This window comes from Drosophila arizonae, chromosome 3 (assembly GCF_054131065.1).
Source record: "Drosophila arizonae isolate 15081-1271.41 chromosome 3, UAZ_ARI_1.0, whole genome shotgun sequence".
Lineage (NCBI taxonomy): Eukaryota > Metazoa > Arthropoda > Insecta > Diptera > Drosophilidae > Drosophila > Drosophila arizonae.
Genome location: NC_142923.1, coordinates 13,900,542 through 13,922,222, shown reverse-complemented (window position 1 = coordinate 13,922,222; position 21,681 = coordinate 13,900,542). Strand labels below are relative to the sequence as shown.

General features: G+C 37.1%; 2 protein-coding genes across 2 annotated transcripts; one reads left to right on the top strand and one right to left on the bottom strand.

The window, feature by feature from the left end:
- Window positions 1–1,978: 1,978 nt before the first annotated feature.
- On the bottom strand, window positions 1,979–14,459 carry LOC108610123 (UPAR/Ly6 domain-containing protein twit). The gene is made up of 3 exons (XM_018001983.2): window positions 14,155–14,459; window positions 7,381–7,566; window positions 1,979–2,751 (listed from the first exon to the last, which is right to left on the bottom strand). The coding sequence occupies exons 1-3, from the start codon at window positions 14,225–14,227 to the stop codon at window positions 2,537–2,539; spliced, it is 474 nt and encodes a 157-aa protein (XP_017857472.1). The 5' UTR covers window positions 14,228–14,459; the 3' UTR covers window positions 1,979–2,536.
- Window positions 14,460–16,038: 1,579 nt separating this feature from the next.
- On the top strand, window positions 16,039–21,468 carry Oseg5 (intraflagellar transport protein Oseg5). Its single transcript, XM_089463349.1, is given in 6 exon segments — window positions 16,039–17,920; window positions 18,000–18,456; window positions 19,026–19,253; window positions 19,318–19,697; window positions 19,757–20,337; window positions 20,722–21,468. Coding segments are annotated over 6 exon segments (2,466 nt in total). The 5' UTR covers window positions 16,039–17,783; the 3' UTR covers window positions 21,405–21,468.
- Window positions 21,469–21,681: the final 213 nt, after the last annotated feature.

Sequence of the window (21,681 nt, the reverse complement as noted above, 5' to 3'; positions counted from 1 at the left end):
CGCCAAATGAGTAGTCGATTGCGAGCGACGCCATCGCCGCACTTGGAGTTGATTGGCGGACCAAGCCAAGCCGAGCCGGGCCGAGCCAGCAACAGCGTTAAATTCAAAACATAATGTTTGCAACAGATTAGGAGGTTAAGTTGAAGCTTAAGCCGAGGCAATAAAAAGTCAAATCACATCATAAACTTAAGCACGGCGTCAGGTTTGGACTTCTAGGCTTGAGGCTTATAGAGAACCAGCCAACCGGCCAGCTAGGCAGCCGGCCGATCGTGGATACCAGTGACAGCCAGCCTGGGGCCATTGGGGCGTATGCGTAACATTTGCAACCAGCTGAATCGTTGAACAATGTCGATTTACAATATTTACCCATGTCCCCTCAATGATAAATGGCCAGTTTTATTGCATAAACTGTACGACATTTTCGCTAGACACGTCATAAAAAACTAAAACTAAAAAAAAAAAACAAAAAAAAAAAAAAAACATCAAGCAAAATACGCACAAACATTGCATTTATTTAAAAAAAAATCTTAGCCGTGCAACAAGCTTAAATGGCCAAAACGTTTTTAGTTGCCACCCATTAATTTGGATTTTTTGTTCATTTATACCCTGTAACTGTCATCTGTCTGTAAATGGCATATCTTAACGCTATGCAAATGTGAATGGAGTTGTTTGTAAAATTATATATAAAGTTTATAGGCATCCAATTAAAATTGATGAATAACCATTTTGTGAATGCCTTCTTCACTTTTTTGGATTGAAGGGAATTCAATTATTTCTCGACTGTAGATTAAGAAAAATACAATTATTAAAAAATACGATTGCCTTAAAAAATAATTGTAACATATCAGGATTGTAACTTAAGTTTAATAACATTCAAAATCTAGCTTTTATCTGTAAATATTATATAATTTAAATATTATTCTTTTCTTAACAAATTTCTTCCGGATAATTCAATGAAAACATCGTATTATAATAATCACAGTAAACCTAAAACCCACAAAGATGTTTCACACAAATCCAAAACTCAATTGGCTTGGGTCAAATGTCAGCGAGATTATTGCATGGTTGTCAATTAACTCGAACAATTAGTCTTCAATGTGGGCAGTCGAACAGAACTCATTTCCGTTCTGCTGCTGCTGAATCGGATTGAATGACGCATCGGAGCATCGGAGCAGCAGAAGCTCAGTTCATTCCATTCTGTTACGCTATATCTTTTATCTTTTGTGGTTTGCACAATGTCAAGCGCAATGATGTGAGACAATTAGTTTTGATTCGCCTCTGAAAATTAAATAATTTAAGATTATACGAACTAGGCAAGGCACTTGAACTTGAACGCGTAAATGCAACATAAGGAAATATGTTGTAGTGGGTAAATGAAATTACATAAGATTTACTAGGAGAAAGATTTAGGCTTGTATTAGACTAGTGTAAATAAAATCTAATGCTTTTATGGAATATTATTTTCATTAAAAATGTGTTTTTTTTTTTTTTAAGTAGAAAAAATTACCATTTATTCTAAAATTTAAGATATACACATATAAAGAATATATATAGTAAAATGACACAAAATATATCTACATATATAAAATGTATGTAAAAATAAAAAAAATTATATCAATAAAATCAATATCAACAAGATTAACAATACAAAAAAATAAAAATAAATAAATAATAATAATAATAAATAAATTAAAAATTAAAATAATTAAAATTATTAATACACATTAATATAATAAACTGCTAAATAGTTATAAGGAATTATTAATAAAATAGCTAAAAATATATATTAATTATTATGATATTAATGGAATAAAGTTAATTAAATATTTTATAAAAAAAAAAAAATTAAAATAATTTTAAATATAAATCTATTTGTATTACCAGATGCATCAACAGGATACTAATCGCTGCAAGAACATATTTATTAAAACTGCATATAGCTTAAGACTTATATTCAGTCCAAATAAAACTCTTGATATATTTTGTACCGTCTAATCAATTTATTTATAAGACACCATAAAAAGAGTGCTTCAATTACAATTACAATGAGTAATACATTATTACCAAGTTCTATAAGAGTATATGAATGTGTGTGTGTGTGAGTATGTGCATGTGTGAACCAATTGGCGTGCAAAACATAGAATATATGAATTTTAGACCACAAATTTATTGATTGCTTAAGATCGAGCCAAGTGGAAACCTTTGAATGCTCTACAGCTACATAACAATTATATAGTTACGAATTCGTATTTGTATAGTCTGTGTAAATGGTAATTTTATGATATATATATATATATATATATATATATATATGTATATAACGAAGTGTGACTGTCAGCTATTAAGTGCCGAGTGTTTGTGCCATTTGCATTAAAAGAGTTAAATGAAATTTTTGAAAATCTTTGCTGTTTGATGTGTTTTTGTGTCCTGTCTGCTCAAAGGAATTTGTAAGATTTAAATTCAGTTTTGCTTCATTCGCATCATGCAATTAAGTGCAGTCTCCTCCCACATCATTTCACTTTTCCCAGCCATTGGCTCATTTGCATAGCTGCCGCAGCGCGGCGAGCAGCGGCAACACCAGCAGCCCCGCCAAGCCCGACAGACCGCCAGCCGAGTTGCAGCCGTCCGTGGTGCAAGTGCGGCAGTAAATGGTCTTGATGTAGGATGAGGTCGTGTCCATGGCGCATTTGTCTGCCGGATCATCCACATCCTCGTAGAAGCAGGAGCGTGAAATTACCCGCTTGCCGTAGACTGCAATGAAACGAATGCCATAATCAACTTTAAATATTTGCTCGACAACAATTTCTGCATTAATATATTCATATGCATATATTAATATATGTAGCTACGGACACTGAGAGAAAAATGAATGTAATTTATGTGGCACGCTGCTTTGGCGTGGGCTTCGCTTCGGTTTGACTTATCTCAAAAATGTCATTTCGAATGTCGTCCAAATCGTCGATCAACTGCCGCTGGCTAATGGCTTCCTGCCAAATAGTCGAGCCATGAGGTAAGTGCAGCTGATGCAATATGCCAGAGGTTTTTTTTTCTACCCATTAAATAGCAAACAAAAATAAAAATCCAACAATTTTCAAGCAAATTGAGCGCTTTCTTAGTACATGGAGCATAAATGTTTGCTTAAGGTAATCAGATACGTTTTCAGCAGTTCACCTGAGACTTGTTTATTTGCTAATATAATAAATAATTCAGCCAATGTTACAGCTATTTAAGATCTTAATCAAAATGGAAAATTTTTTAAAAATATTTTTTGACATGGTTGAATGTTACTTTGTCTAATAATTATATTCCAGCCGATGTTTCTATTGATAATATTTAACTGCTCAAATGCTCAGTAAAATTTGTCATTCGGTTTTTAAGCCAATTTAAGCTAGTAATTTATTTAATTTAAAATTCTGTTGTCATATTTATTTGTAGCTCATTTAAAATATTGAGAACATTTATCAAAATATTTTTTAAAACTAAAAATAAACACAAATTTTCAGCTGAGCTTAAAAAAAACGTAGTTATTGGCTTACTAATGTAAAGGCATACCAACAAGGAAGCTTCGATAAAATTGATTGCTATCAATGTGAAAGCTCTATAAATAAGGCAATATCAAAGATAAGACATAATATTAAATATCGACAGCTAGAGCTGGCTGAACGGTAAAGAGACCACTAGCCAAAATGGGTTCAAGGCTTGCACTGCGCGAAACGCATGCAAGTTGAGTGCAATCGACTCTGCTTGACTTGGGCAGAATAAGTCTAACCTAGGCTAGGCTAAGCTAGGCTAGGCTCAGCCGGGCAAGGAAAAACACCAACAGAAAATGAGGCCTCCAACTATGTCTAGAGCTGACCGCAGCATACACTGCCAAAATGAACGCGAGACTCGGCAAACCGAGACAATTTGCAATCAGCGAGACGGCAAATGAAAACCAGAAAAAATGCACAACAAATTGCGTTTCCCAATGCGTGAGTGTGCGTGCGTGTGTGAGTGTGTGTGCGTATTTCGCAAACAGAACACAACAAAAAAAATAACAGCAACAAATATCAAGCAAAGAAATAAAACAAAATCAACTAAAATAAATCGCAATAAAATGAAATAAAACTTTAAAAGCGACTCAAAAAGGTGCGCGTTGACCATTTTTGTGATTGGCTGCAAGAAGAGGCAGTCTAGAAGTGCGAGCGAGATGGCACACACAAGCTGAGTGTGTGTGAGTGAAAGAGAGAGAGCGTGTCCAAGTCTCTAATAAAATTGTTGACAATTGTCGCCTTATCACGGCCGCGGCATCAAACAAGGCGCACAGAATGCAGTTGCCAGCTGCAGCGACCAAAGAAAATTGAAAATTTGCGAGCGCTAAGGAAACAGAAACCAAATCGCGCATACGCCGCGTGCGCGAGCTTGAAACCCGAGTTGGTAGTGCAGCATTGTGTCATAAATTTAAATTTTAATTAATTTAATTATTTATTGATCGCAATGTGTGTATGTGTGTAAGAGTGTGTGTTGGCAACATTTTTCACAGTAACAACATCCAAAGAGCCAACGCAACGCAATTGGCCCAAAATAGGCAAAAGCACAAAGACAACTTTTTGGTCGAGAGCAGCCAAAATGCAACAAGTTGCAAAATATTTACACAGTGACGCACAGTGACAACTAAAATGCAACGCACACTCACACACACACAAACAGACATAGTCAAGCTAATAGCTAATTGCTTGGCTTGGCTGTTAGTTTTATGGAATTATGGAATACATTTTTAATTTGACATTTGCCAAAAGCTCAGCCAGTCGTCGGCCCAAACTTCATAAGCAATTAATTTAACGGCATATAAATTGACCAGCAGCAGCAACAACAACAACAACTTCTACTACAGCAACAGCATCGCCTAGTTGCATTTTTCTCAGACTAACATTCTGCCTCAGCCACAGTCTCTGCCTCTGCCTCTGCCTCTGCCCCAGTCTCTATCTCAGCATCTGCCTCTGGCTCTCGACTCCCTGCTCATTGCCGTAATTGAGCGCTTCACGCTGTGCAACAACTTAATTAATTTATATATATATATATAGATATATATATGTATATGTTATATGTAACTATGTTTTTTTCGTTTGTTTGTTTTCTTGTTGTTGCAGCTTAGTTTATTTCGTATATTATGTACTCGCCTTAAGCTGAGTCTTGGGTTGAGATTTGCCGTTTGCAATTTTAATTGCCAGCCGCAAATCTTTGCAAATATTCGCAGCGCCAATTTGTAGACGCTTGATTGCAAAAATTTAATGGTGTTCATTAATTGGTCATAAGAAATTTGGCCCGCTCCAAGCCAGGCACTTGATCGTATGCCAAGCGATAAGATTATTTATGTGCAACAGTTTGTTTGCACTTTTTCAATTAGCGAATTATAATTCGATTACAGACAATTCAAGTTGAAGGTGAACTGAACTGAAGAGATGTGTGTGATTATAGAAAATGATCATATTCAACTGATATATGTAGTAATACAAAGCTGGATCATGAGCGGCGTTAGAAAAATTGGATTCCTATAAGAATTTTTTGACTATATACCAGTGTAAAGACTGTATATAAATAGGTATGTTCTTTTTACCAAAAGGAAAAATTATACAATTTTAACTTGTTCCCTTTTCATTTGACGAATTACCAACACAAAGTCAAAGTTCAACTTGATTTTAATGAGAATATTCTTCATTTGCTCAGAAACTGTAAGCCCGCAGAAAATACAGGTAGACATAGCACAGAGGGAATGCCCACAACGAGAGTGAGCATCCAAGAAGAACGAGCAAGGGAAAAGAACCTCGGACTAGCGAGAACAGGTAGAGCGGCATTGCAGTTCAATATTATTTGATGTTTAATATCATTAATCATTTAATTTATATATTTATTTTATTTTTATATACATTTTTTTTAAATATTATTCATTTATTAGAAAAGATATGTATCTTTTCTGTAAATATGAAACAAGATGAAATCTTTTATTTTCAATACAATTTTAGATAATTTTAGCAACAAATAAACATAATAATATCAAAACTATCATTGATTATTAAATAATTAAATATATTCTATTATACTTTGCCAGAATCTTTAAGATTTGACAAACAGAAATCGAATAATATATGTACGTTTAAAATTGAAAATATTGTGATCAAATTAAATATATATACTTTTATTTATTCCTCCATTTCAAACTTCAAACTAATAAAATGCCAACGACAATAAAAAAATCCATTTTAAGCTGAACAAATTTATTAGTTAGCCAAGTTAAATCACAATTTTATGAATACCAAAATAATTTTTTTATGAACCGCAAATGGAAATTAACTGCAAAAATCTCAGTTTAACTCATAAAAAATATATATGAATATATAAAAAAAATTTTATTTTTTGCTCTTGGCACTTGGCCCACTTAACAGACAACAATAAAAACGGAAATGAAAATGCAAAGCTGTCGACTCTTCTGCTGCTGCTGTTCTTGCTCGCGTGGACAATAAAAAATCAAAAACTATTCAGAAATATCAGAGTTAGATAAAACTGCAACGATACGCAACGTTTGGCAAATTGAGCAGTGTGGAAAAATTCAAATTCATTTTGCGTTTGTTGTTATTGTTGTTGCTTTGTTGCTTGTCAAATGCAAATGCCAACAAGCAGCACAATTTGCACTCGCCGCTGGCTGAACAATAAAAAATACAAACAAAATAAAATCGAAAAGTGCGCTGTGTTGCCGCAGCCAAAGATCGACGACTGCAACACGAATATCACTCATACGCCGCGTGTGTTGGCGTTTGTTTGCTCTGCCGGCCACCGTCCCGCTCCCTTCCCTACCCACTATCTCTCTCTCTCTCTCTCTATCCCTCTCTCTCTCTCTCTCTCTCTGGCCACATAAATTTGCCGTAAATTAGCGGCGCATGCAACTGGCATGGCCCGGCTTGGGCCAAGTGTCGCAGCCACTTGTTCAGTTGCGCTCGCCACGCCCCACCTCGACCCGCCCCTCAACGCCTTGCGGCGTCGACGCCCAGCAACAGCTGGCAGCATGCAGCTGGAGCGTTTGCAATCGAGCAATTGTCTCGGCTGTGGCTGCGGCTGCCTCTGTGGATTTGTATGCTGCACTTGCCGGCTCTGCTCTGTCAGGCCAATAAATCTCAATCTTGTTTGACGCTCTGTGGCAGGCAACAACAGGCGGCAGCGACACGAGTGCGAGTCACCGGTGGGTCGCCCCACTCACTCACCCAACAACAATGCCCATTGACAGTCCAACGGGCAGAGCTAAATAATTGCCTATCTCTGGTCCCTGCTGATCTGTGTGTGGTTTGTGGTTGTGGTGGTTTAGTTGTTTAGTGGTTTGCGGTTTGTGGTTTGTGGTTTGTGGCTTACCTTCCTGCACCAATTTCTTGCAGACGGGTCGCGCATTCACCGATTTCACACCCACTGAATAGGTGCAATTCACATAGCTCCAGTAGCGCTGCTGCTCCGAGATGCTCTCCGACTGAAATGGATCGTTGCAGAACTCGCCGTTGGACACGTCTGTGGAGCAGCGCCAACAACGTAGGACACCAGATGCTGCAAGGGAATAAGTAATTGGCTTGTAAGTTTGAGTTTTTAAATATACTTATTGATAAATCTATTTAACTTAAAGCTAATGAAATAATGGGTGATAATCTATGGGATAACATATTATGCTATTTATATAGATTTAAACATAAATATTGTCCTTTTATCGGCAACTGGAAACTTAAATTAAAATATTTAATATTTATTATCAGTCGTCCAATTTAAAATGCCCTAAATTTCACAACAATTTTGAGTTATTACAACAAGTGTAAATATATTTAATTTATCAAACCGAAGGCCCCTGCTGCCAGTGCTTAGATTTTAGTTAGATTTAATTTTAAATTAAATTTTTAATCAGCTATATGAGACAGATTTAATTTTAAATTAAATTTAACTTGTCAATAAATTAATAAAATTTAATTTATATTACAGAATTGATTAAATTATTCATTTTTATTTATTTATTTATTATTATTATTATTATTTTTTATTATTCATTTTTATTCAATATATATGATAATTATTAACATATATATAACGATATATATAATAATAAGCCTAAATTTGATATACCTTCACTTGCCTAGATCAAATTTGACTGTGCCAAAAAACTCAAATTAAACAATCATCTATATATTATATACACTGATGTACATATATCTTACATAAGATTATAAAACATCCGCCGTCAATACGTGTGGGATAAAAGATTTTCATATTTTACAATTATGATTTAATAATAAATATAAAAGCAAATTGCTCCCTTTTGTAATATTTCATCGCCAGCTGTAATGCAAAATTTATAAATACCAATGCAAGTCACGTAGCAAAGCTAAAGCGCAATTATAAGTTATCAATACTCATTGCAGAACGTATGAGAATTTGGAATGTCATTTAGGTAGAGTAATATATAATACATACGCCCTCTAGATATTTGAGTAATTTAAACAAATTTGTATTCGATTTTCGTATCAGTAGCCAAATGAAAATCCTTAATACACTCGATAACTACATCGATCACATTGCCATAATAATCAAGCATCTTTATGTGTATATATACGATATTTGGCAGAGTTTAATCATAAACTAAGTGAGTAGTTTTCGCTCTAAATTGCAATCAGGCGATGATTTTGATAGCCAAACTGCATAAATAATGGGCAATGGCAGAGATGCCCGCTGCGATTTGTTGGCTAGCCCGTTGGCCCGCTGGCGGTGGCTTTTGAAAAATGTGGCTAACTGAAATTAATTAGACACAGGAGCCTTTTAGCTGAGTTATTTATGGGACAGTCGATGGGAAAACTGCCTTATAAAAGTGTCAAAACTTTCGGCAGTTGGCGTTGTTTATGCGCACGATTTAGCCAAAGAGCGTGTAAATAATTATTAAACATTTTATTTGCCGGCTGAAAAGCGGCTGCTGTTCTTAAAATTGCATTGAAGTTTCTCTGGAGAGTGGAGCATGGAGCGAGAGCAGCGGATGTTGATGACAACAAAATATATACAAAAATGAATATATGTACATATATATATATATAAATATATCGATATTTTGTGCGTGAAACCCGTTTGTGCTTTGCCAATTTAAACGTCAAACGTTAACGTTCAGGTTAAATGCACTTAACCAACACTTTGAGGTGCGTTTAAATGAAAGCTTAGATAAACAGCAAATGGCCAAGTCGGGACAGTCGGGCGACAGGGCGACCGGGCAGCTGCTGCTTTAGACCAGGCCAAACTGTGCCTGGCAAACATGTTTGCTTTATTTATTTATTTTTTGTTTTTTTTTTTTTTTCGTTTTGTTCGCTACGTTTTGGCCATAAACAACGAACATAAACTTTACAATTTTTGCGTGTATTTTGAATAAGGCAGAAATTGCAGCGAATTCGAAATAAAATCGAACTTCATTTGGTATTGCTTGGAAATTATTATCATTTACAATATATTGAAATTAATTGACAGTTGAATTGTCAGATCGTTGGCCAAATTGTTTATAGCCGTGTAGCACTGTGCGCGCAGTTGCGGTGGCAGTTTACTAATGGTAATGACTGTAATTGTATGCAACATGAAAATTGATATTGTGCGCGCGTTTATGCCAAATGTTTTGGCAGTTCCAAACAGCGACCCAAAAATGGTTACACACAAGCTAATAAGCATGATTGTGAGTGTGTGTGTGTGTGTTGTGTGCGTAAGTAGTTGCTGCTTGATATACAAAATACGCTAGGAAAGCTTAAATAGTAATTTTCCTTTTACAAAACGAAATTAGCACTGTGGGCAAGCATAAACATTTTCACATTTCCTTATACAATAGAACCCGCAATAACAAATAATTTCAGAGTGAAACTATGTATAGCATCAATTAAACTCCTTAAATACATTTTTAAATATCTATAAGCAAAACTGTACTTCTAACAGCTATAGCTATGGAATACAAGACTGACATATTTATTATTTATGAAATAAATAGTATATATGTCAAAATAAATGCAGATAATTTACTTAACAAGCTTTAAATTAAACTACGTATGCATGTGCATACATAATAGATATATACATATATATTTTCAAGTAATTATCTTGGCTTTTCACTCCAAAACTTGGCAAAACTTTTGAGCGCGACCACATAAAAATGGGGCGCGGCTATGTTATTAGCCAAGTTGAATGCACTTTGAGGCTCAGTAACGTTATATCTACGACTTGTGGTAGGCAATGGCATATGCAAAAGTTGGCAACAATAAACTAAAACTTGGTGAGGCCTGTGACTTTCCCATACACACACACACACACACACGCATGCATACACACTGCACACATGGCAAAGTTCGCATGCAATTTTTGCATTAGCTCGACTTACTTCAATAGAAATTTACTTCGCGTTATGTCTGGCAGTGAGAGATGGAAGTTTTCTGCGCTTAAAAGCTGTAAGAAATGTGTTGATTATCCAGCAATCTGGCAACTCCGCCCAAAAGAGAGAGAGACGGAGGAGGAGAGAAAGAGGCAAAAAAAAGCCAGTCACAGTCGCTTACATGCTGTTCCATATCTTTGCCATAAAATCGACAACTTACGAGTGTCGACCTAAACGTTAGATATTATGGGAAGAGGAGGGGCCGCCAGCTAAGAGACCCACAAAAGCCAGTCGAGAGGGTGGCCCAAAGGGTGGCTAAAGAGGAGCTTAGGGGGGTCTGCATTGACTGACATGCAATCAAAGTTCGTTCAACTGAAATTTACAAACGACAATTGCGACAACTTGTCGAACGTTTTCAAAATTGTTTCGAATGGTTGTATGATTAAAGCTGCATTATATGGAAATAAGCTGGAATCGTAAATATTTACATACACTCAGCTGGCACAGAAATGCAAAAGATTAGCATATATATGTATATGTATCATATTTTAATATGTACACACCCGTAAAGTGCGCACCCGCTAAACTGCAAATCTGAAACACGCGCAAAAATAAAAGTAAAATACTTTGAAATTATAAAATTATACTGAAGTCAACGCGCATACGCCGACTATTGAATAAAAAATATTTATTATAAATAAAAAATAGATATAATATATGTCTTTATAAAATATGATAGATTGCCAAAAATCAAATATTTTAATTGACAGTGAAAAAAATTTAATTTTTTTTTTTAAATCATATTTAAGGCACATTAAGGCTATAAAACAATATATATTTTTTTTATATTAAAAAAAAATTAATTAAAAACTGTAAGAAATCGTAATCAAATATAATATATTATTTTTTTTTTTTCAATTTCAATTCCAATTTATTTCACTCTTTGTTATAACTACATGATTTTGTGAATGGTATTTTACAATATTTTAAGAGTTTAGGCTAAGATATTTATTTACATACATGACATATGGATATCCGATAACACTTATAATATATAAATAAATATAAATATATAAATATATATATTTATTTATTTATTTATTTTATTTTATTTTATTTTTTTTAAGTATTTATATTTGAATTTTTCCTACAAATATTTATTAATATATATGCAGAAAAAAATATAATTCAATTAATTTTGAACTATTTAAAAAAATATTTTAAGCATCTGTCTGCTCTTATTTATCATGCTCTTTGACAGTCATTTAAATTACAGGGTATACGTAAAAAAATTCCATTGCAATGCTAGAAAATTATTTAATGGCTTACACGTCGCACATTAAAATGATGACATTTTTACATGCTCCGGGTCTTTTGGGTGTGTTTTGGTTTTAAGGATTTCAGGGTTGGCTCGCATTATAATGATTGCTCAGATTGTATCTCAAGCAAATTGCAATGAGCCCCAATGCCCTGACATGCAAGTCAAATGACAAATTGTTTCGCTCACTCACTGAATTGCTTTAATTATGGAACTACTGCTTAAGCACATGCGCATTCATCATCTAATTAATATTTATGTATATATATGCATATGATAATTATATACAGATTTCAAACTCAAACTTGGCTGGCATTTGAGATCATCAGAATGCAAAAGTGGATGACAGAATCAAACGACTTTAAGTGAGGTTTTTATGGCAATTCGAACTGAAACTATTTTCGTTATATAGCTTTCTGGCCTGCGAAATTTCGGAACGAAATGTAAACAATGTGTAAAAACAACTTGAAAAGAAAAAGAAAACAAGGCCGCAAATGGAATGTGTGCCAGACTAAAACTGTCAGGGTCCACAGTTTTATTGAGGTGCGTGCGCCGAGCGAAGTTGCGAGTGGACAGAATAAAAACAAAATTGACTGACAATGCGTCCAGAACCAGAAGCCCACGCCCATTTAACTAACAACAACAAAATGCCACACGCATTTACTTCTAATTGGAGATATGACGACATCGTGAAGTTACAAGCTACAAAAGAAAATGTGGGCAGGCCTAAGACCTAAACTAAGCCTAAAAGAGGCCATAGAAATAGAGTTTTTATATACTATTGTTATACGACAAAAAATGTTTACTGATCGCTATCATAGCCCTAGAAAACTGCGCAGTAATTTAAAAAAAATATATATGTGAACATAAAACAGGTTAAAAGTGGAATACTGATTTTATATGAATCTTTATGATAGAAAAAAAAAAAAAAAAAAAAAAAAAAAAAAAGAACGCCCAATTGACTAAAGAGAAACGAAGCAAAAAATCAGTTCAGTAAAAAAAAAGCAATTTATTGTACTCCATTCTTTTGACTGAAAAGGGAAAGTTATTGATGGAGAATTAGTTTGAAAGCATTTATGTCTTTGGCTAGTCAATTTATATCAATTGATTTTTAATTCAGGAACACAATTTCGGTTTGAGTTCAACTGATAAAATTATGAATATTTTCTGTACATAACATAGAGACATTTATCATTTATTAAAAAAATATATATTCGGAGAGCTCAAACTCAATTCACAAAAACCTTAAAGCGGCAATTTTTTACCTGCAAGAGATACTACTAATTGTAAAAATAATTAACTATAAACATTATTTAAATTTTTAAATAAGATTACAAATTAAATTGAAAAAGCAACTACAACACAAATATTTTACTATAATTATATGAAAATTTATATGATATAATATATGAATCATCTATAATTAAACTAAAATCAAATAGATTGTAATTTAACACCACACTTAAATTTTTAGGTATTAGCATATTTAATTTTTTTTATTCACTTCAGAATAATACATTTCATCTCATTCAACTTCTTAGCCCTTTTTATTAGGGCAATACAAATTGTACAAAAATAGAATTGGCTCGCCCTTATATCATTTGTTGTTTCTCAATTTGTGGGCGACAATTCATTTAGATAGTTCTGTTACAGTTTCAATTCAATTAAATTCAGCCATTTGTTGTGTACTTTAATCAATTGAGCTGCAAGTTTTCTATTGCATTGCGGAAAATGGGCACTCTTTATTCTTTAGAGTCTAGAAAATGGCACAGCTCACGGAATACATATATGCGCATATATTTATATATATGTATTTATTTATATGTCTACAAGTTAGCCTCATTTAATGCGCTCTATTTATGTCGTGAAGAGAATTTCTTTAATTTTTTGGTTAAGGTTGTGAAAACAGTTTTCCACACAGGCCGCAGTCAGCTGGCAGCAGGCTGTCAGTGTTGAATGTATAAATAAATAGAATAACCGACAAGTGCATAAATATCGTATATAAATAAATCATGAAATAATCTGCTGCAGGCACTTGAGGCAATGTTAAGTATACGCCCCAGTGACGACACTCATTATGGAGGCTGAGAGTTCTATGAGATGAGTGCATCTTAACAATAGCATTGATAATGCCCGACAGCTTATCAATTGAGGTCAAAGTGGAAATTGATTGATTATCGCTAGATAATAGAGCTCATTAATGAGGGTCACATTTAAAGCATGCGCCACGAATGGGCAATTAATCAAGGGAAAATAATAATAGAAGCAGTTGTAATAGTTTTTTCTTTAATTTAAATGATGCCTCGCGATGCTAAGTGACTGCTTTTCATATTTCTTATTGGTTCAGCGAACCCAACTAAACTCAAACCACTTGACGCGCGCCGAGTACACTTAATTAACTGGCACAGCCATGCAAATGCACGCAGAGAGTGTGAATACCCACCTGTACTCAGGCTTAGAGCGAGGGAGAGCAACCCCAGCAGGAGAACGCAGGATGCATAGGGCGACATGACCATAAAGGGGTTAACAACTTGTTGAGGGTTTCTTATTTGAGCTGTTGCAAAATATTTTCCTCTAGCTTTTTATATAAATATGTTTGTCACACACACACACACAGAAGATATTCACTGCTTTCGTATGCAAATTATTTCGTTAGATTTCAAACAATTCCGAATATATCTAGCCAGAGCACGACGAACGCATGCGACGCGTTGACAAACTGAAAGCGAACTGAATCGAAACTGAATACGAAAAAGCGCCACAAGTCGCAGGCAACAGAAGCCAACGGGCAACGGGCAAACCGAACCAATAACAAAACGAACGAGCTCGATGCACGCTCGAAGATGAGTGGGAAAGAGACAGAGCGTCACGTTCAATGAGCTTCGTTTCAATCGGACTGCACGTAGATTGAACGGCAACATTGAAAGCGCAGTTAAGCGCTGTGTGTGTGTGCGAGTGCGAGCGAATGTGAGTGTGAGCAAGAGGGCAGACAGAGGCAGCTACGCAGTGAGAGCAGTTGAAGTGTCGCTAGATTTTATATTGGAGTTCGTTATTTATATGGGCTCGGGTTGGGAGCTGGTTAAGCACTCGTCTATGGCTCGCACTTCTAATGGCTGCCACCACAAAAGTCAACACTTGCAGTTTCAAATGCCGCACAGTGGGCAAAAAAAAAACTATTACAACTTTTTACAGTGAAATAACTTTTAAAGTATTGAATAAATTCTATAAAAATGTATGTAGAGATTCACATAATTATATTTCACATTTATATTTCTTGTTTGTCAAAAAAGGATTTTTACAGATTAACTTTGAAAAATCCGAAGCTTTTTGTTAAAGTTTATGTTTCATTAAAATAAAAATTGTCGATTCTATAAAATTTAGAAGTATCTAATCAAAAATAAACAATTTTTTATATCTACATGCATTTATGTATGAAATAGATAAATTCAATTCCTTTTTCTCTGCAAATTACTCTACTCACTTTTCTCATCATACATCCCACTGTGCGCTTAGCCATTGCGTTTTCTTGCACCATTGACGCTTAATGACAGCCGCAGTCTCTCCGCTTGTCGCCTGCTCGCTTTTTGTCGCTTTGGCAGTTTGTCGGTTTGTCAGTCTGCCGCCAAGTTGCAATTGAATTGCTAACTGCCGTCCGTCCTCCACTGCATCTAATCAAGCGCGGATTTTGATAAGGAAATGCAACGCTGGCACTTTGACGCGTGGACTTGGACTCTTCGCAGCCGCGCGCTGGAGAGGATGCCACCTAGAGCAATCTCTGCTTCAATTTGTTGCAAATATTTTATGCGATTTCTATGGCATTTGAGGTTTGTCTTTTATTGTTTTTGCTCTTTTATGTTCTGGTCTTGCAACGGGAACTTTATGTGCTGAGAGTACTTTAACTAGTTATTCGTGACTTGGAGTACGTTGACTTATGCGTTATATGAGGCTGCTTAATATCCACAGCTTGACATTAGATCCATTAAGCCATAGCTCTAGTAAAAGGCAGCCAAGCACGTGCCATCTGGATTATGCTAGCAATGAAAATAAACAGAAAAAAATAAAGAAAAGATTTTGAAAATATATGTCTGCATAAACATAATTTATGGCAAAACAAACTCTTACACATAAATAATTTTGGCAAGATTTTTCAAATATTTTGCGAATCAATTTTAAATTTTGAAAACAAGATAAACAAATTTAAAAACAAATATATAATTGTATATATTTATTGTGTATAATATATACATACACATCATAAATATACAAGATTATATGTATAAATTTTATATTTAGATAGTTAATACATGTATGCATTTATATATAGAGAAAGTAAATATAACTCATGTGAATGAATATATAAGAAAACAGTTTTGTGGGTTTTTCGTCTACTTCAGTTCAATGGACAACAAAATAACTATTAAACACCCACTAACTTGACCAAATACAGCCGCAAGGTAAATGCGCTTGACCTAAAACAGAAAACAGAAAAGAAAACCACAACAAAAATTTGTTTGTACATAGAATCCATCAAATTAGCTTCAGGGTTCAGTGAATACAACTCAAATCACCTTAAATATACGGCCAGACGTGACAAGACAAAATTATTCAAAGAAATGCTGTTCTTAGATGGTCACAGAGCGATATCTATTGGAAATCGGGAATTGCGGTGGGGTATAGGGGCTATGCGTAAGGTGCTTAGCAGGGCAACGAGCCGTCGTTAGTTGTCCTTATTCCAATAGCTGACAGCTGTCTACAAATTAGAAAATAATTATAGTCCGACTATTATTTATATGCTTAGCGGTTCTACGAACTCGACGAGGGCAACAATATTCTTGGCTTTTGATGTCGTTTTATGTTGAACGTCTGCCCATTTGCTAGAGCCAATTAAATGAACTATGCTTAATTACCATATCACAAAGGGCAGCTCATATGCACAGCTTAGGCTAAAAAGAGTCTTTAAGCCTATTCATTTCTTTGCACATCTTTTCCATTTCATTTCCAGTTCTATGACTCTATGATTCCTCTACGACAATTTTTCAATGACAGGCCGCACTCCCATTTGACGGTCATTAACGTTGAGGCTTGTTACGATAGTTCGTGTAAATAATAAACCTTACTTAATTATAGGGCAATTGAGTTTATAACTCGGCTCAAATCTTAGTCAAGCCATTTGAGCCGCGTTGTAATTTGAGTTATCTATCAAAAGTAAAACTAACCCCAGCGGATGTGCAGCTTATTAAAAAACACACAGACAATTAGAATAATTAAGAAATTAAAAAGCTTTGATGAAAATCTTCAAAATGATGTCACAAAACGGCGACTATACTTAATGTAATATAATTGTTAAACATGTCTATACTCGACTCTTAATACTCAACATTAAGTATGTCCATAAAGTAGATCAAAAACGAGCAACAGAAATTTCATTTTCATTTTTAACAAGATGAGCTAATGGCAGAAAGTGCGCAAAGATAGCTCGTTTTACCTACTGTATATCCAAGCTGTTATACCAATGAATAGAACTTGAACTTGATGCTTTTTCCTTCTGATTCGAGATTAGTTTATTGCAATCTGAAACTAAATTGCTTCACTGTCTTGCAATAAAATACTTCAAATACGGAAAAGAACGAAATTTTCAGCTCAAAATTGAGTAATCTTAGCAGAAACTATGTACATGAGGATATAGACAAGGAACTTGGTACACTCTATGTTCATAGTGGAAGAAAATATGTTGACCGATCAAATTACTCCTAGTTTACTACCCCATATAAGTTAATGTCCTTAAAAAAAAGGGAGGAAGATCATACATTAATACTGCCAAGAACACCTACCTCTATGCATTTTAGATTATACCTTCAAAGTCTCGTAACCAAAAAGTTAGTCAATATCCAAACCACTTGTTTAGTCAGTGCACAAACCTTCAAATGCCTATCATTTGCAGCCCTGACAAACCTTAGAGTTTGAACCCCAATAGCAACCGGTAAAAAATAATTACCATGGCAGCAAACGCAAGCAAAACAAAATAAATTATTTTACAGAAGAAGCCAAATACTAAAAACAAAAAAAGAAAAAATGAAGCTCAAAACACGCATTTGTAAAAGAAATTCAGCTAAAGTATCGGAAAATCCACAAGAGCGGAATAAACCATTAAATAGCTATCCGCTGAGCTGTGTGGACTGGAGCAGTAATGAGGAGATCTACTTTGTCAGGTATCAGAGAAAATACATACAAAATATCTTGTAAATGGTTGGTAAGCATCTAAGCGTTATACACATCAAATCCCAACAGCGATGATCACCAGATCTACAAGTGGAACGATGTGAGTCGCGATACCGTAGAGGTGGCCAAGCTGCCGGATGACTTTATACCCACGGATATGCACTGGCTGCTGTTGGGTGGCCGCAGCAGTGGCGGTGGCAAGGGCAGCGATACGCTGCTCATTTGCAGCACCGACGGACGCTTCGTCATATTGAACAAGAGTGCGCGGGTCGAGCGCAGCATTTCCGCCCACACGGCGGCAATTAGCTCGGGTCGCTGGAGTCCCGATGGCGCTGGCCTATTGACCGCCGCAGAGGATGGCGTCATCAAGATCTGGTCGCGATCCGGCATGCTGCGCTCCACGGTCATACAGAGCGACGAGCCCATCCGCTGTGCCCGCTGGGCGCCCACCTCAACGGCCATTGTGTTCAGCCAGGGTGGCCACATCTCCATCAAGCCGCTGGCAGCCAATAGCAAACTGATAAGGGTGAGTTTTCGAGGGTAATTATATTACATATGAGCCATCTGAGATTAGAGTGACTAGAATGAGAGTAGAGTGATATAAAGCTTTTCAGTTGTATTTATACTTCTTAGAGCTAGAGTGTGATCGAAAATATTGATAGGCTTTCTCCACTGAATATAGTGGAATCCCGATTATTCAAAATGACCGAGAATTCTTGTCTGAGAATTTGTATATAACGAGGCTCAACACAACAATTCTAAATCAACATGGATTACATATTTGTCGATAATAGGTTAAGAATAAGATCGTTTATTTATCAGATTCTTCCATACAGCTCAAAAGTAACCTAGATTGTTTTAATATATATATATTAAAACATATATATATATATATTTAAAATATACTTGTTTATCATATATACAAACTTAACATTTATTAAGCTAATCAAAGTGGTAATACACATCGGTTTCAACAGTTAAAATTTGCACTAAATCCAAATACAGTAAACAACTAAAAATTTATACAGTTATGTCAGTTCTCTAAAACACATTCAGAGGTAAAACCGAATCCGTTACTTTGATTATCCATTTCAGTGGCGAGCCCATGACGGTCTAGTGCTGTCTCTGAGCTGGTCGGGGCAGTCGAACATTATAGCCTCTGGCGGTGAGGATTTCCGATTCAAGATCTGGGATGCCCAGGGCGCCAGCCTGTATACGAGTGCGGCCGAGGAGTATGCCATAACGAGCGTGGCCTTCAATCCGGAGAAGGAGTACCTGCTGGTGGGCACCTTCAACATGCTCAAGCTGTGCCACAGCACGGGCGTAAGTGCCACCGCCAACGCAGCGTTTGCAACGCGCCTGAATCTGAACCATCTATGCCTTGCAGTGGTCCTATAGCAGTGCACGCTTCACGGCGCCGAGTGTGGGCTCCTTTTACACCTTGTCCTGGTCGGCGGATGGCACTCAGGTGGCCTGCGGCAGTGCCACGGGGCAGCTGATTGTCGGCTACGCTGTGGACCAGCAGCTCATCTCGCGCAACCTGAAGGCAACGAGCACGGGTCGCAAGTGCATTGCACTCCAGGACATCGCCAATGGCAGCAAGGATGTGCTGGAGTTTCCGCAGCGGGTCATCAACTTCGCTCTCGGCTATGGGCATCTGGTGGTAGCCACCACCCATCAGCTGCACATCTATAACGAGAAGTACATCAACACCCCGATCATCATCGATGGCCGCAACGATACGCGCGTCATTGAGGTGGGCAAGAAGTGAGTGGCCAAAGTTGAATTGCAATTGCCATTCTCTGAGCTTGACCCGCCCCTTTCAGGTACTTCATGGTGCTGGATGCCGCCTCCATTTGGGTGTACACCTACACGGGTCGTTTGCATCTCAATCCCCGCTACCCGGGCTCACAGGCGCAGCTCCCGCTGCTCAACAGGCGCTCCATTTCCCTGGGCCTCGATGTGCTAGCCATACGAGACAACTCGGAGACCTCGCTGCTGCATCTCTTCGATCTGATTCCGGGCGCCTCACGGCAATACGAGCCGCAGTCCCTGAGAGCCAAGCAGCAGCTAGCCGAGATCGCTGCCTGTCGCGCCGGCAGTCCGGACGATCAGTTCATCGCCTTCATTGATACCAATCGAGAGCTGTACATCAGCGAGACACGAAACATTAGCGGCAACTCCTCGACGGATCGCGCGGCCAATGACTCTGATGAGATCTACAAGATCGGCACTCAGCTGACAGCCATCAGGTGGGCCAGCGAGACGAACATCTTAGTAGGTGTGCACGACTCCTGCTACAGCATCTGGTACTGTCCTGGCGAGGGCTCTGCCGATCCCACCATCATCGCCCTGACCACCATCACACTGGACACAGCGTACGTTCAATACCCTAAACACCAAACACGCTACGCTCAAGCATGAGACTATTCTCCTGCCAGTCAACTTGCTAACCATATCAGTTGGTATTCTGAACGCCATCTGTAGTTCCAATGGGCAGTTAATGCTCTTCAAGTTTCGGGAAAGACTTACTGTTAAAATGCTTCTATTGGTCGCTTATAGCTTGGCCAAGAAGTTCTCCTAGTTTGGGAATCACAATTTAAAATTTGTATTATGCTAACGTTTCAAAATACTATTTAATGTAACTGTTTTCGAAAGATTCAAGTTACTTGATTTTGGTCTTGAAATCAAAGATTGCTGAGGTATACTAACAAATATTCTCATATTCCATAAGTTTGGCCTAAACCCTGAAGATACCTTCAAGATTGAGCTTTGCATATTCTAAATTCAGAATTTTTTTCTTCTTTCTATTGACCGAACTGCTCCATGCTTAACATCCCATTGATTAGAGCCCTCTTTGATTCCTCCTTCCTTTTCAGTGAGTTTGGCAAACACGTGGCCATCGATAGCTTTGAGGATGCCGTGATTACCTTTCGCTGCGCTGGCGCTCTGCTGCCGGTCAACGTGAACATCTACTGCGAGGTGTTGCATCGCACTCTGCAGGAGGGTCAGTGGCAGCAGGCGCTAAGGATCTGTCGGCTGGCGCAGCACACGAGTCTGTGGGCCACGTTGGCCGCCGTCGCCACGCGCAAGCATCAGCTGCAGCTCAGCGAGGAGGCCTACTCGGCTGCCCTGCAGATCGACAAGGTGAGCTATCTGCAGTACCTGAAGACGTTGTCGCCATCGAGCGCCGAGCAGATGGCCGAGAACTCGCTGATGCTGGGCCGCTTGCTCGAGGCGGAGACCATACTGCTGCACAATCGCAAATATGAGCAGGCCGTAGCGCTGGCCCTGCGCATGCACAGCTGGAAGCGGGCACTAGAAATAGCACTGAAACATCAGGCGGAGCAGCCCGACTTAGAGCTCGTGCAGCGCGTGCTGCGGGAGCGACAGCGCTACCTGAAAGCCTTGCAGCGCGATGAGTGGGATGCACTGTATCTCAGTCAAATCAAAGACGGTAATGTTAGTGAATAAAAATATTCAACTCAAAAAAAAAAATAATAATAATAAAAATAACATTTTTTAACTTGTATAATAATTTGTTGTTGAATGAATTGCTGAAGGACAATAAATTGTCATCAAATTTATTTAGAAAGTAACGCAAGAGATCAAGTAAAATTGGTAAGACTTTGGCATATTTGCCTTCTTTTTGAAAGTTCTTAAAAGTTCCAAAAGAGTGACTTTTAATGTCAGTTATTTGCGAAAGATTTAAGATTTTATCAAGGTCCATTGATGCTTTCAATTATTATTA

Bases quoted from the DNA above. Each gene is read 5' to 3' on its own strand.
- LOC108610123 (XM_018001983.2), bottom strand. From the start codon at position 14,227: ATGGTCATGTCGCCCTATGCATCCTGCGTTCTCCTGCTGGGGTTGCTC. The intron at 7,567-14,154 runs GTGGGTATTCAC...ATTCCCTTGCAG, and splicing joins CGCTCTAAGCCTGAGTACAG to CATCTGGTGTCCTACGTTGT. The intron at 2,752-7,380 runs GTAAGCCACAAA...GTTTCATTGCAG, and splicing joins CAAGAAATTGGTGCAGGAAG to TCTACGGCAAGCGGGTAATT.